The sequence below is a fragment of the Galeopterus variegatus genome, unplaced genomic scaffold, assembly GCF_000696425.1.
Source record: "Galeopterus variegatus unplaced genomic scaffold, G_variegatus-3.0.2 Scaffold486, whole genome shotgun sequence".
Classification (NCBI taxonomy): Eukaryota; Metazoa; Chordata; class Mammalia; order Dermoptera; family Cynocephalidae; genus Galeopterus; species Galeopterus variegatus.
The window spans coordinates 588907-602266 of NW_007726597.1; the positions used below are offsets into that span (position 1 = coordinate 588907).

At 53.4% G+C, this 13360-nt stretch overlaps 2 protein-coding genes across 8 annotated transcripts in view; one reads left to right on the forward strand and one right to left on the reverse strand.

Annotated features, from left to right (window-relative positions):
• PLEKHA4 (pleckstrin homology domain containing, family A (phosphoinositide binding specific) member 4) overlaps nt 1–7135 on the reverse strand; it is a 31799-nt gene extending 24664 nt beyond the window's left edge. For 4 of the 7 annotated variants that reach the window (XM_008569307.1, XM_008569305.1, XM_008569301.1 and 1 more), the window contains exons 1-8: nt 6951–7135; nt 6406–6495; nt 4657–4764; nt 2992–3088; nt 2790–2890; nt 2515–2624; nt 1506–1721; nt 895–1174 (exon numbers count right to left, since the gene is read on the reverse strand). In XM_008569307.1, coding sequence (XP_008567529.1) covers nt 895–1174; nt 1506–1721; nt 2515–2624; nt 2790–2890; nt 2992–3088; nt 4657–4764; nt 6406–6489 — 996 coding nt within the window. In that variant the 5' untranslated portion in view covers nt 6490–6495; nt 6951–7135. Of the gene's footprint in view, nt 1–894; nt 1175–1505; nt 1722–2514; nt 2625–2789; nt 2891–2991; nt 3089–4656; nt 4765–6405; nt 6624–6950 lie in introns of those variants that run through there. The other 3 variants (XM_008569304.1, XM_008569308.1, XM_008569303.1) reach the window with 2 other exon arrangements.
• Nucleotides 7136–8851: 1716 nt separating this feature from the next.
• PPP1R15A (protein phosphatase 1, regulatory subunit 15A) lies at nt 8852–12377 on the forward strand. Its single transcript, XM_008569309.1, has 3 exons — nt 8852–9047; nt 9845–11527; nt 11933–12377. The coding sequence occupies exons 2-3, from the start codon at nt 9854–9856 to the stop codon at nt 12293–12295; spliced, it is 2037 nt and encodes a 678-aa protein (XP_008567531.1). The 5' UTR covers nt 8852–9047; nt 9845–9853; the 3' UTR covers nt 12296–12377.
• Nucleotides 12378–13360: the final 983 nt, after the last annotated feature.

Sequence of the window (13360 nt, forward strand, 5' to 3'; positions counted from 1 at the left end):
GGCTATTTTAAAAAAAAAAAAAAAAAAAAAAAAAAAAAAAAAGAAGAAGAAGAAGAAGAAGAAAGAAGAAAGAAGAAAGAAGAAAGAAGAAAGAAGAAAGAAGAAAGAAGAAAGAAGAAAGAAGAAAGAAGAAAAAGAAGAAAGAAGAAAGAAGAAAGAAGAAAGAAGAAGAAGAAGAGAAAGAAAGAAAGAAAGAAAGAAAGAAAGAAAGAAAGAAAGAAAGAAAGAAAAAAAGAAACTGGCATGTCCTAGTAACAAATACTAGAGTGCGTGTGTCCAGAATTGAAGTGCCTTAGCAAACTTTTTTTTTTTTAAAGATGACCGGTAAGGGGATCTTAACCCTTGACTTGGTGTTGTCAGCACCACGCTCAGCCAGTGAGCGAACCGGCCATCCCTATATGGGATCCGAACCTGTGGCCTTGGTGTTATCAGCACCACACTCTACTGAGTGAGCTGCAGGCTGGCCCCGTTAGAAAACTTTTTGAGGTTCAGAACTGAGCCTCCTCAACTTTCTCAACCACCCTCTCTCCAGTTGTGTGTCACTGTGGGGACACAGAGGATGACAGTAAGTGAACTAGCCTGGCAAAGCAGCCCTAGGGGCTGATGGAAGTTGCATCCTACTCTCACTGTCACATTTGCAGTTAGTTATGGATATTTTGGGCCATAGTCCCATGATGCTCAGAGAAAATAGCAGGTAGCCAACTTGAAAAGATAAACTGGGGATACAAGGCAGATGCAAACCACTCTACCTCTGGCAGGACTGTCTTGGTGGAGAGTATTCTGGATTACAATGACTGCAGTGCTTTAAAAACAATGGCCAGAGACCAGACTGGAAGAACAGCCCTGAGGCCTGGTGGGAAACGTAGTCCCCCTCCCCTCCAGCTCCCTGCTCACCTGTATTCTGGGCTCCCTACTCCAGCGCTGGGGGCTCCTGGGGGGCCGTCCTCCCGGAGCCTCGGAGGAGAGTCCTCGATGGCGAGTAGAGGTACGCAAGAGGGTCTGGCGCTGAGGGCCCCAATCTAGAGGGGGCCGGACATCGATGCGACTCTGGGGGGTGTGAGGTCGAGCAGGGGGTGCTGTGTCTCCTGAGGAGGGAGGAGGTCGCCACGCAGGAGCAGAACGGGGACGAGGGAGGCCCAGCGGAGAGGGAGGGCGAGAGAGGGGTGTGAACAGGCTGCGGGGAGGAGAGCGTTGGGGAACTGAATCAACTAGAGTCCCTCCGTCCCCCTTCACCCCACTACCAATCAAGGCAGCCTCAAGGATTTGTCTCATTTCACTGTCTCACTGTGCCTGTATAGGAAAGACCTCCCCTACCGGCCAGATCCCGAATAATTTCCCCTTTGTGGCATCTCCCCCTTATAACGTCCCCCCGACAGGCTGTGACCCCACAGGAGCCCCAGCAACTCACACACCCGCATGCAGAAAACACCAAGCCACGTCCCTAGCCCGTCCCCAGTCCTGCGATTCTCTTAGGTCACGTCCCCAAAGATGTCAGTCCTACTCACTCCGGGCTCCTCGCCCTCCGAATCCAGGATCCAGACTGGAGGTCGGCTGTCGGGCTGGGAGTGAGCAGCCCGGGTCTACCTCGACCTCTGGACAGCCGAGCCACCTCCGGTGATTCTGAGGTTCGCCTGTCTTCTCCTCTGCTCACCTCTGGGGGACCGCCGGGACCGCCAGGGCCCTCCCCTGGCTGGGGACGTGCAGGTGACCTGGTTTGCCCACTAGGGAGTGGGCATGGAAGAACACATCACTCCTTTGTCCACACCACGCTCACCCAGTGAGCAACCGGCCATCCCTATGTGGGATCCGAACCCGCGGCCTTGGTGTTGTCAGCACCGCACTCTCCCGAGTGAGCCACGGGCCGGCCCGAGACATCGCTCCTTTGAACCTCACATCAGACTACTCCCTTTTCGCAGATGAGGGCACAGGCACCCGCCCGAGAAGATGAGGCTGTGCACTGTAAATCATTGTTCCCATTTTGCAGATGAGGAAAAAGGCTCCGAATGTGCAAGTGACTTGTGCCAGACCAGATGATCCATTCAGGTCACTGAACAGTCCATGTGCCGGACTGTGACGCGGACTGAGGCGGGGAGTCCCGTCTCCAGCCTGAGAATCGGGACAGACCGCGACAGATATTTTTGAAAGATCTGACGTCGTCTTTTATTTGACATTGTGAGGTGGAGACTCGTGAGGGAGCCGGTCAGAGACTGTCGAGTAGTGACAGTTCCTGGGCCAATGCTGAGAACGTCTGCTGGATCTCCTGGCTCCCTGACTGGGGGCGGGGTAGAACGGCGCTGGACAAGGCGATAGGCGGAGCCTCAAAGAGAAAGGCTCTCTGCTGATGGGAAGAGCTGAAGCTCCCTGGAGGCGGGGCCTGGAAGGCGGAGCTCCTTAGCTAGAAGACTAGTGGTTGGGCGTTCAAGGGGGCAGGGCCTCCAGGGGGCGGGGTTTGGGACGGTTAGACTGGCTGTGAATGGAGGAACGGCGTCAGGGGCGTGGCTGGACTCCACTCACCTGTCTTCCCCTTCCGCCCGGGAGGCCCGGCCCAGCGCCCGTAGCCAGCCCCGCAGGTCCTCTGATGTGTCCGCAGCCAGAATATAGGTCCTCATGCCTGGGTGCTCTGCCTGCGGGAGGAGAGGGTCTGGAACCCGGACGCCGGGACCCTCTAAAAAGGAGGCTGCCATGGATGCTGGACAAGGACTCTTATCTCCAGTCTGGGACGCAGCGTTCCCTCAGCAGACGTCCACCCCCGCCCCGCGCCTAGTGCCCGTGGGGATGGACGGACTCACGGTGAAGGTGAAGCGCCGCCCTCGAGGGGCCCCCGGCCCGTCTGGCCTGATACTGTAGCTAGGGAGCAGCACGCCGCCCAGGACGCTCTCCTCGCGGCTGTCTGCAGAGGGTTTGGGGTCAGGGATCACCCACGGAACAGGAGCCCCAAAGGCTAGTGGGAAGGGCGGGTCGGAGGACCCCCTACGCAGCCAGGGCACTGACCCTTGTAATAGAAGAGGCAATGGCCGGAGAGGACGAACCAGCGGCGTTTCCACAGCCGGAGCCCGGAGCTGTCCTGCTGAGACATGGGAGGAGGAGCCTGAGTAGAGCGGAGAGGGAAAAAGGAGATGGAGACGTTGACAGTGGAGATAGAAACCCAGAGAGAGAAAGAGACCTGAGGAGGGAGGGTCAGAGACATGGGGAGGAAGGACAGAGACAGACTGGAGACAGAGATGTGCGTTGGATGCTGTAGATTCGGATGGAGAGCTGGAAGCCAGTGTGCTGTGGCTGAGCTGACATTGATCCTGGACACAACTGAATGGACCTGGGTTTGACTCCTAGCTCCACCCCCTTTGAAACTGTACCCTTAAACAAGTCATTTTCCCACTAAGCCATTCATATTTTCTCATCAGTCCATTAAAGGTTGAAAAGTTTCAGGGAGGTTTGGATGAGATAATGTACCACACGTGGGCAGGGGCTTTATATACACAGACCCGGTCCAATTACTCTGGAGCCTGAGACACAGGGAGGCCAGGAAGGCAGCACTGAGCCATACCCCGAATCCCGTGTCTCCCCATCACCTCTGCCTGAACCACTTCATCCAACCTCGTGCCCCTCTTCTCTTCAATTGTTTCTGTAGAAGCCAGCATGATCTTTAAAAATTATAAGTCAGATTATGTGAGTCCCCTTCTCAAAACAGAGCTTACTATCACACTTAGAATAAATCTCAAATTCCGGGCCAGCCTGTGGCTCACTCAGGAGAGTGTGGTGCTCATAACACCTAAGGCCACGGGTTCGGATCCCATATAGGGATGGCCGGTTAGCTCACTGGGTGACCGTGGTGCTGACAACCCCAAGTCAAGGGTTAAGATCCCCTTACCAGTCATCTTTAAAAAAAAAGAATAAATCTCAAATTCCTTACCTTAGTTTGCAGGAAGTCTCAAACTTGAGAGTGAGTAAAAATCACCAGGAAGGCGTGTTAAAACACAGATTCTTGAGCTCCACTCCCAGAGCTCTTGATTTAGTAAATCTGGGGTGGGAGCTGATCGTCTGCATTTCTAGCGAGTTCCCAGCTGATGCTAACACTGCTTTGAGAACAGCTGCCCGGCCTATGCTCCTCTTTCTCTACCCTCGGCTTGCTCTTTTAGCTTTTGCCTGCTGCAGGGCCTTTCTTTTTGGATGCCCTCTGCCTCCAGATCTTAGCATGGTGGGCTACGTCTTGGAATTTAGTTTTCAGCTCAAATGTCATCTCAGAGAGGACTTCCCTGACCAAGAGTCAAATGTAGCTCTCATCCCTCAGCCACTTTTGAGCACATCACTATGTGTTATTTCTTTACAGCACTACTGCAATCTGAAATAATCAAGTCCATTTATTTGTTTACTGATTTATAATCCATCCCTGCCCGACCCCATCTTGAATGTAATGTAGGTACTTATCTTATTTGCACAGTGTGTGCCCTAGGGCCGGGACCATTGTAAGTGTTCAAGAAGTGGTTATTGAATGAATGAATAAATTAATTAATGAATGAACAAGTGAAACAATGACAGAATAAGGGGAGAGGCAGTGATAGCAATAAAGAAACACATTTGGGGACTTGGAAGGAGACAAACAGTGGACAGCCAGGGACACAGTCTCTAGTGTTCTTTTCCTTCTCCTCCTGACTCCACCTGCTTATGAAGCCAGCCTCGGATGTGCACGGGGAGGTTGGGATCCCTTCTGGGTGCATTGCCCCTCTTCCCAAAGGCGTGGAGCTTGTTTACTGCCCGGGTGGGCTTCTGAGGAAAGAAAGGAGACAGAAGTGAACAGGGCCTCTGGATCAGCTCAAAAGGGGGTGAGGTAGGACACAGGCAACCATATACCCTCACTTGGTTGTCCTTAGAATTCAACATGGAGGGAACTGAGTTTGGAGATAGGAATTGTGGGTTGCTCATAGTACACAGTTGAGAAACGTTTTTGATGCATGTAGGGAAATGCTCAGAAGCAAGGAAGAGGCTGTGGGGAAGGAATTTGGGAATCAAGTGTTGACTGCCAAGAAGAGGATGCCCTTGGCCACCAGAGCCAAAGATGTCATAGAGCCATTGGGATCTGAACTGGGAATATGGCTGGGAGGTTCTCATCATCAGGAGGAACTTCCATACTGAATCCCTAATAAATCAGAGGATGCCTTGAGGCTGTGCAGTGACATCCCTTAGCAACCAAGTCCAAGGTGGAGAAGGGGCTTCAAATCCTCCCATTTCACTCAGATGGGGTTGCCTCTCCTGATACACAAAAATATCTCAAGCATCCACATGCAGATCGCCACAGAAAGTTCTTCCTTGGAGGTAGGTGGTGCTGACCAAGTCTGGGATCAAATCTCTGGACTCTGAACTTTGGAAACTGAAAATGTGTGAATAGAATGACAGGAGGACAAAGAAATGAGTGTCACCGCTGAACTTTTGGCTGGGGTGACGATTTGGGACACATGTATCTCGAGGCCCTATGGGGCCTTATTGTCAGAGAAGGGCCTTTTCTTATTCGATTTCATTAGTGGGTAGATTGAACAGCTAGAGATAGGACAGGGAGTCCCCAGTCCTAATCAAGAATAGCCATGGCTTCTGAGTTCCTAGAGGGGCCTCATGGCTGGGGAGTGGCCTTATCTTAGCAACCAGGATCAAGGGAGGTTGTTACTCTGGCTTAGAATTAGGAAAATAGTAGGGGTGGGGACAGAGCTGGGAGTGCCTCTGAATTCCTAGCTGCTGTGACTGATGGGCAATTTGGGAGCTTACTAGGTATATCAGACCCCATTGCTAAGGATCTTTACTCTTTTTGTTTGTTTGTTTGTTTGTTTTTGTTTTGTTAAATTTTGGTGGCTGGCCAGTTCGGGGATTGAACCCTAGGATCCTCGTTCTTTTTTTTTTTTTTTTTTTTTTTTTAATTTTGGGGGGGGGGCCGTTTGGGGGTTTGACCCCTGGGTCCCCCTTTTTTTTTTTTTTTTTTTTTTTTTTTAATTTTGGGGGGGGGGCCGTTTGGGGGTTTGACCCCTGGGTCCCCCTTTTTTTTTTTTTTTTTTTTTTTTTTTAATTTTGGGGGGGGGGCCGTTTGGGGGTTTGACCCCTGGGTCCCCCTTTTTTTTTTTTTTTTTTTTTTTTTTTAATTTTGGGGGGGGGGCCGTTTGGGGGTTTGACCCCTGGGTCCCCCTTTTTTTTTTTTTTTTTTTTTTTTTTTAAAGATGACCGGTAAGGGGATCTTAACCCTTGACTTGGTGTTGTCAGCACCACGCTCTCCCAAGTGAGCCATGGGCTGGCCCTTAGGATCCTCGTTCTTAACAACCCTTAACAACACTCCCTGGGGTGGCACAGAACCCAGGGCCAGGAAACAGGGGGAGGGAGCAGCCCAGAGCCCCATCTTCCTCCCCATTCCCACCAGGAGGCTCAAACCTTGGTACTCAGGTTGCTCAGTGAAGAGATGGTAGAGGCACTGCTGGCCAGGCTGAGGCTGCTCCAAGGTCTACCCTCCTCCATCAAGGGCTTGGGGAGAGAAAGTAAGGGCTGTGTCTCTGCAGCTAACCCAGTTGGGACAGAGATGGGGTCAGGGACATGGAGGTCAAAGGAGGCTGAGGAGAAAGGGCCTGTTGTTTGGGAACTTGGGGGCTGGGGGAGGCCATGGCCCAGGACCGCATACCAAGAGCAATGCCAAGAGAGGTAGGCGGTACTGGCAGCTGCGGGGAGGGGGCAGCTGTCTGCAGCCCAGGCCAAAGAATAGGGGCTCCTTTATTCCTGCCCACTGCACTCTGGCCAGGAATTTGACCCTCTCTGTGCTTAGGGACCCCCAATTCCCTCCCTCCTTCTGGCTACCCCAGGCTACCTGTCTCCTGGCCTCCCACACACACACCCAAACCAACCCTTCCAACTCCCCAAGTCAAGCCCTGTGGCACCAGAATGTACACCCAGGCAGCCCCTCCCAGCCCAACCAGGGAACTTACCCAGCTCTAGGGTCCCAATGACAGGGGCAAGAAGATGGTGTCGCTGCTGGGGCACTGAGACAATCTCTCACCTCCTTTGTCTCTTAGGCAGTGTCTCTCCTAGTACCCAGTCTCTCTTTTCACCTGCTCATTCGTGCTCTCTGTCTCCCACCTCTTATTCTCTCTCTTTCTCTCTTTTAGACTCTCTTTCCCGGTTTCACCTTCTGTCTCACTCTCTCTTCCAGTCTCTGTCTCTTCCAGTCTCTCTTTCACTCATTCTCTCCCCCCTTATCACTCTCTCTCCCAATCTTTCTGTTCTGTCCAAATATTTTTCTCCTGGACTCACAGAATCTCGTCCTTAAGTCTCTGTCTCATTATCTCACTCCGTCCTGCTGTGAATCTCTCCCGCACACTCAGTCTCTTCCTCTTTCTCTCTCTCTGGCCCTCCACGTCTGCTGTTTCCTCCCTTCTTTCTTTTGAATTCCCTTCTCACTTTCTCTCTTCCTCCTTCTCCCAGTTTCTCTTTCCTCTCTGCTGGTCTTTCCCTCCCTCTGCCAGACGCCCACGCGGCTGTCTCCCCTCCCAATCCCGACTGTCCCCGCCCCTTCTGGCCTCCCCACCATAGTCTGACCCCTGGCTCAGCTGCCCCCACAGCTGAGGGGAGGGGCTGGGGGCTCCCTTACTCGTGGGTCCCCTAAGGCCTGAGGCTGGGACTCCTCAATGTTTGGAGAATAGGAGCTGAAACCTAGACTCCTGAGCCCCAGTGGGTTTGTTGTGGTCAGAGGCCTGCGCCACTGGTGCCCTAAAGGGAGGAGGCTTCGGTCTTGCAAAGGGTGGAGGCTCAGACTCCTGGAAGGCGCTGAAAGGACTGGGGTTAGGGATTCAGTCTCCTGGGTGCCTGAGAAGGTGTGAGCTAGGAGTCAGGACTCCTGAGGTGTAAATAAAAAACTGGAAGTGTCTGACAGAGTGGCTTTGATTGTCCAGGTCCCCAAAGGAAAAGGAAGTGGTCCCGAATTCCTGGATTCTGGCGGAGTCAAGAGGCCAGCTTTAAATCTCCACCTCAGATCCAAGTGAGGGAGGGGGACATGGTTCTTGGGCATATTTTGAGGGACAAGATTATGAACTAAGTAGGGGAAGAGGGCCGGAGAATTGACACTGTGTCCCTGGGCCAGAAATGTGCAGCAGAAACCTCTCACTCCCATGAGGAGTGACATTCAGTCAGAATTTCAGTTTGTGTAAGCAGGGCTTTTGCCTCAGTTCGAAGCAGGTGAAACGCAAGAGTGGAGCCGTGTGCCTGTGACTGAAGAGTCTGAGCTTTTGGTTTAGCAGCCATTCGCCATAAATTTGTTGAGCACCTACTATGTACGAGGCACTGTTGTAGCCACTTCGAAGAAAGCAGTGCCTGCCTCCATGGTGCTTCCATTCTCATTCTCACTGGCAATGAATCTGGACTCTGCTGTGACCACCTTGGGCAAGTGGCTTCATTTCCGATCCTATTTCCTCATCTGTGACATGGGAACAATGATAACCTTCCACCCGGGAGGAAGCCAACTGGATGTGAAGGTGCGAGACTCCAGGTTGGTGGGAAGGCGCTTGCTCAGATCAGAAGCTGAGCGATTACCAGCCAGCCACCAAAAATGAAGTTGACAGAGCCTTTTCTTTGCTTACGAAGTCCTCGCCTTTTAATTGACAGCTCTCTCGTTTGGGGGCGGGACCACGCGCGGAAATGCCGCCGTGACGTCACAAGTCCGGAATCTCCGCGAGAAGTCCCGTCTTCTTTTCCCCTCCCGCCCTGCGCGATGTCGTATCGAAACCCCGCCTCCCCTCGTGACGCCAGCACGTCGACCGTGGTGGACTATAAAGGCCTTGCGGGCGGTTTCCGCGGTGATTTGGAGCACTTACCAGCCCGATAGTCGTTTGCGAGTTAGATGCTGCGCGACGCCGAGCTTGTTTGTCGCGACAGCACTTGCGGCAGCCCGGGATATTTTGAGTCCCCCGGAGCCCGACTCCTGAGGGCGAGATGAACGCGCTGGCCTCCCGAGCCGTCCGGACGTGCGATCGCTTCTGGCAGCCCGAACCAGCGCTCCTGCCCCCGGGGTGAGGCACAGCCCCCAGTCGGTGAGTAAAGAGTCAGAACACCCGGGTCTCCATGGAGTTGGGGCTCGAATTTCTGGGTTCCAAAACAGGAGTGTTGAAGGCCGGGACTTCTGGGTCCTGAGGAAGGAGGGCCTGGGAGCCCGGACTCCTGGGTCTGGGGAGAGACGGGATGGGGGTCGGATTTCGGCATCTGGAATACTGGCCTGAGGGCTCGGATTTAAGAAGGAGAAGGACTTGGGAGCCTAGAGTACTGAACCTGAGGGAGGAGGGTCTGGGAGCCAAACTCTTGGGTCCCCAGTGAAGGAATCATCTGAGGTCAGAATATGTGAGTCTCCAAGGGAGTAAGGTGATGGGGACTGATTTGTCAATCCTCAGGAGGATGAGAAAACTGGAGACTATGACTTTATTCCCAAGGGAAGCAAGTAAAAGACCTTTGTTCTTCCTAACACCAAGGCCAAGGATTCGGAACCCCGCACCGGCCAGCCGCCAAAAAACAAAACAAAACACAAAAGGCCTTTGTTCTTGGTTCTTGGGACTGGGACTTTTGGGTCTGAGGAAAGATGGGGCTGGGGGCTTGGACTTTTGAATCTAATGCAGGAGAACTGGGGGCCCTGAGTCTTGGGTATTGAGAGTGGAGAGAGAAGGGAACCAAGGGACAGAGATGGAAGTGGCTGGGACCTGAAAGGAATTTGGGGCAGGGATTCTCCTGTTGTTATTTGTGTTACTATTTACCTTGCTATGACTCATGGTCCTGCCCTGATGCCATTCCCTAAATGGCTCATAAACCTTATTTCTTTTTTTCTCTCATCCTTTTCCAGCCCAGACAGATGGCCCCAGGCCAAGTACCCCATCAGGCCACCCCCTGGAGGGATGTCTACCCCTTCTTTCTCCTGTCCCCACTGATGGGCTTCCTCGGCCGCGCCTGGAGCCACCTGAAGGGTCCAGGACCTCCAGAACCCTGGCTGGTGGAAACAGTAATAGGAGAAGATCAGGTAGAAGCTGTCCTAGAGGGAGAAGCTAAGCCTCCTCTGGTGACCCACCATGCCCCCTGGGGCAGTCCTCCTAAAGGCAAAGCTAAAGACAGTGGAGCAGCTGAAGAGGATGGAGGAGCAGCCTGGGGGGCATGCCTTAACCTGAAAGCCAACAGTTCCCCTCTTGAAGCTTGGGGACTTTCAGATAATAATGATGAAGAGTATTGCAAGAAAGAAGCAACCAGTGTCCCTAGAGAGCAGAGAAGTGAATTTACAGATAGCCACCTTGCTTCCCTGTCCCGCAGCCTGCTGATAAAAACCCTGCAAGATTCTGATAAGAACCCTGGGGAGGTGGAAGCTGAGGAAGAGAGAGTTGCTGAAGATAAGGTAGTGGCCAAATTCCCTTGTCCTTCATCACACTGGGAGTCTTGTCCAATGGTGGAAGAGAGGGAAGATGGAGAGGCTGTAAAGAAAGAAGCTCCCAGAACTTCTAGTTCCCCTTTATCTCCAGGATCCAAGCCCAACACTTGGGTGTATTGCCCTGGGGAGGGAGAGGATCGAGCTACGGAGGAAGAAAGAACAGAAAATAAAGAAGCCTGGAAGACTTCCATTACCCCCTCATCTTCAGGATCCAACCCCAGGGCCTGGGAGTTTTGTTCAGGAGAGGAGGCTAAGGAGAAGGATGAAAAGGCACACAAAGCAGCTGAGAAAGGAGAAGCTGACCCAGAGCCACACTCCGCAGCTCCAGCCCAGAGGCCCCTGCTCCGGGCGTGGGAGTATCAACCCAGTAAGAATGCAGAGAAACAAGATGAAGAGGAGGATGAGGACAATGCTTTGGGGGCAGCTGAGAAGGAAGAAGGAGCTCTGGGTCCTTCTTCCATCCCCCCTACAAGTGACTTCGAGAGGGCCTGGGTATATTGGCCAGGAGAGGACACAGAGGAAGATGAGGATAGTGATTCAGGATTAGCTGAGGAAGAGGGAGGAGCTGAGGCTTCCTCTTCTACTCGCCCTAGAGGTGGCTTCTTGAAGGCCTGGGTGTACCAGCCAGGAGAGGACACAGAGGAGGAGGAAGATGAAGAAGATAGTGATTCTGAATCAGCTGTGGAAGAGGCTGAGGCTTCCTCTTCTACTCGCCCTAGAGGTGGCTTCTTGCAGGCCTGGGTGTACAGGCCGGGAGAGGACACAGAGGAGGAAGATGACTATGACGAGACTGAGGATAAAGGAGATGATTCAGAAGCAGCTGAGGTGGAAGGAGCTGACTCAGACCCACACCCCTCCCCTCAGGTCCAAGGTGCCCTCCTCAGGAGCTGGATATATCCACCCAGAGAGGAGGCAGAGGAAGAGGAAGCAGCTGAGAAACGGGGAGAAGCTGAGCCCTCCCCCTTCCGAGTGGCCATCTATTTACCTGGAGAGAAGCCACCACTTCCCTGGGCTCCTCCTAAGCTGCCCCTCCGACTGCAAAGACGGCTCAAGTTCTCAGAAACCCACACGCGGGATTCAGACCCTGAGACTCCCCTAAAGGCCAGAAAGGTGGGTGCTTAAGGCCCAGATTCTTGTGTCTTAGGGAGGTGGAGCCTGGGAGCTGGAACTCCTGGGTCAGGGGGAAAGGGCTGGAGGCTGGGAATCCTGGGTCCCCCGTGTGTTACAGAGAATTGCATGAGAAATCTGTTGGGAGGGCCGTGTACACTGTCAGGCAATGCTTTGTAAGCGGCTGGGCCCCTGCGGGAGAGGGAGCAGCCCCAGGAAACCACCTCTACCTTCAGTGAGTCAGATGGAGAATCCCGTGACAGCCATGACTAGCCAGATGGCAAGCATTTTTGTGTAACTACTTTTTGTTTGCTTCTCTATACCCCCACCCCCAACCGGATCCCCGTGGCCATGTGCATCTTGTGTCTGTGTCCCTGTGTTTACACGTGTCTGCCCGTCTGTCCACAGGTGCGCTTCTCTGAGAAGGTCACCGTCCATTTCCTGGCTGTCTGGGCAGGGCCGGCCCAGGCTGCCCGCCGGGGCCCCTGGGAGCAGCTCGCCCGGGATCGGAGTCGCTTCGCCCGCCGCATCGCCCGGGCCCAGGAGGAGTTGGGCCCCTGCCTCACCCCTGCCGCCCGGGCCAGAGCCTGGGCCCGCCTCGGAAGCCCGCCTCCTTCCCTGGCCCCCGTACTTGCGGCTACCGAGACCTTGCCTTGCTCTTACTCTCCTTCGACATTCCCAGCACAGGCCACGCCCTTGAGCCGCGCCGTGGCCACACCCTCCCCTCCCTGTCTAGTCGCGTCGTCTGGCCTTAGTGGGAGGCGTGGCTAAGGCCAGAACGTTTGCATGTTATTATTTATTTTTTTAAAGTGTTGGTTTTTATAAGGAATAAAGCTTTTTGATTTGTAGTGAGCAACGTCTTTGTGTATTCGTGGGTCCCCGAGGTAGTTGGCCAGGAACAGTATGAAAGGCGAGCGCCTCAATAGAGGATCAACTAGATTTCCTGTCATCCCCCGGGTTTCCTCTTCTTGTCCTGAATCTCCTTTTGAACTTACGGGCTGATGAGTTTTGTCGTTTTTCTTTCGCATCCATCTAAATTTTATTAAACTTGTGACAATTATCTCCGCAAGGGGGATGTGGGCTTGACTCACTGATCCCTAAAAAGAAACGGTTAAGTTCCAGTTGTCTGTGCCACCCTGGAGAATTAAGGCTCAATCTCCTGCCGGCCTTTACATTCTTCTCAAGACTTTCCATTGCCTGATTTCACATTCACAAGCCCAGTTTCCTTATCTGCAGTGTGCCTATAGTGCGCTGCTTGGGAGGCGCAGCGGCGCTCCCGCCGGGGGTTCGGATCCCACATGCAGACCGGTTCCCGCTCACTGGCTGAGCGAGGCACGGGGGCGGCACCGGGGGCTGCGGTCCCGTTGCCGGTCCCGGTCCGGTGCGGGGGCGACGCTGGGGGTTGCGATCCGTTGCCGGACACGGAAAAAGACAAAAAAAAAAAAAAAAAGAATTATACCTACCTTACGGGAATGTAAGGCCCCGAAGGAGTTAAAATTTAAAACAGTGCTCAGGCCTGCCCCATGGCTCACTCGGAGAGTGTAGTGCTGATAACACCAAGGCCACGGGGTTGGGTCCTGTATAGGGATGGCCGGTTCGCTCACTGGATGAGCGTGGTGCTGACAACACCAAGTCAAGGGTTAAGATCCCCTTACCGGTCATCTTTTTAAAAAAGAAAAAAAGGGCCGGCCCATGGCTCACTGGGGAGAGTGCGGTGCTGATAACAACAAGGCCTCGGGTTCGGATCCCATATAGGGATGGCCGGTTCGCTCACTGGGTGAGCGTCTTGCTGACAACACCAAGTCAAGGGTTAAGATCCCCTTACCGGTCATCTTT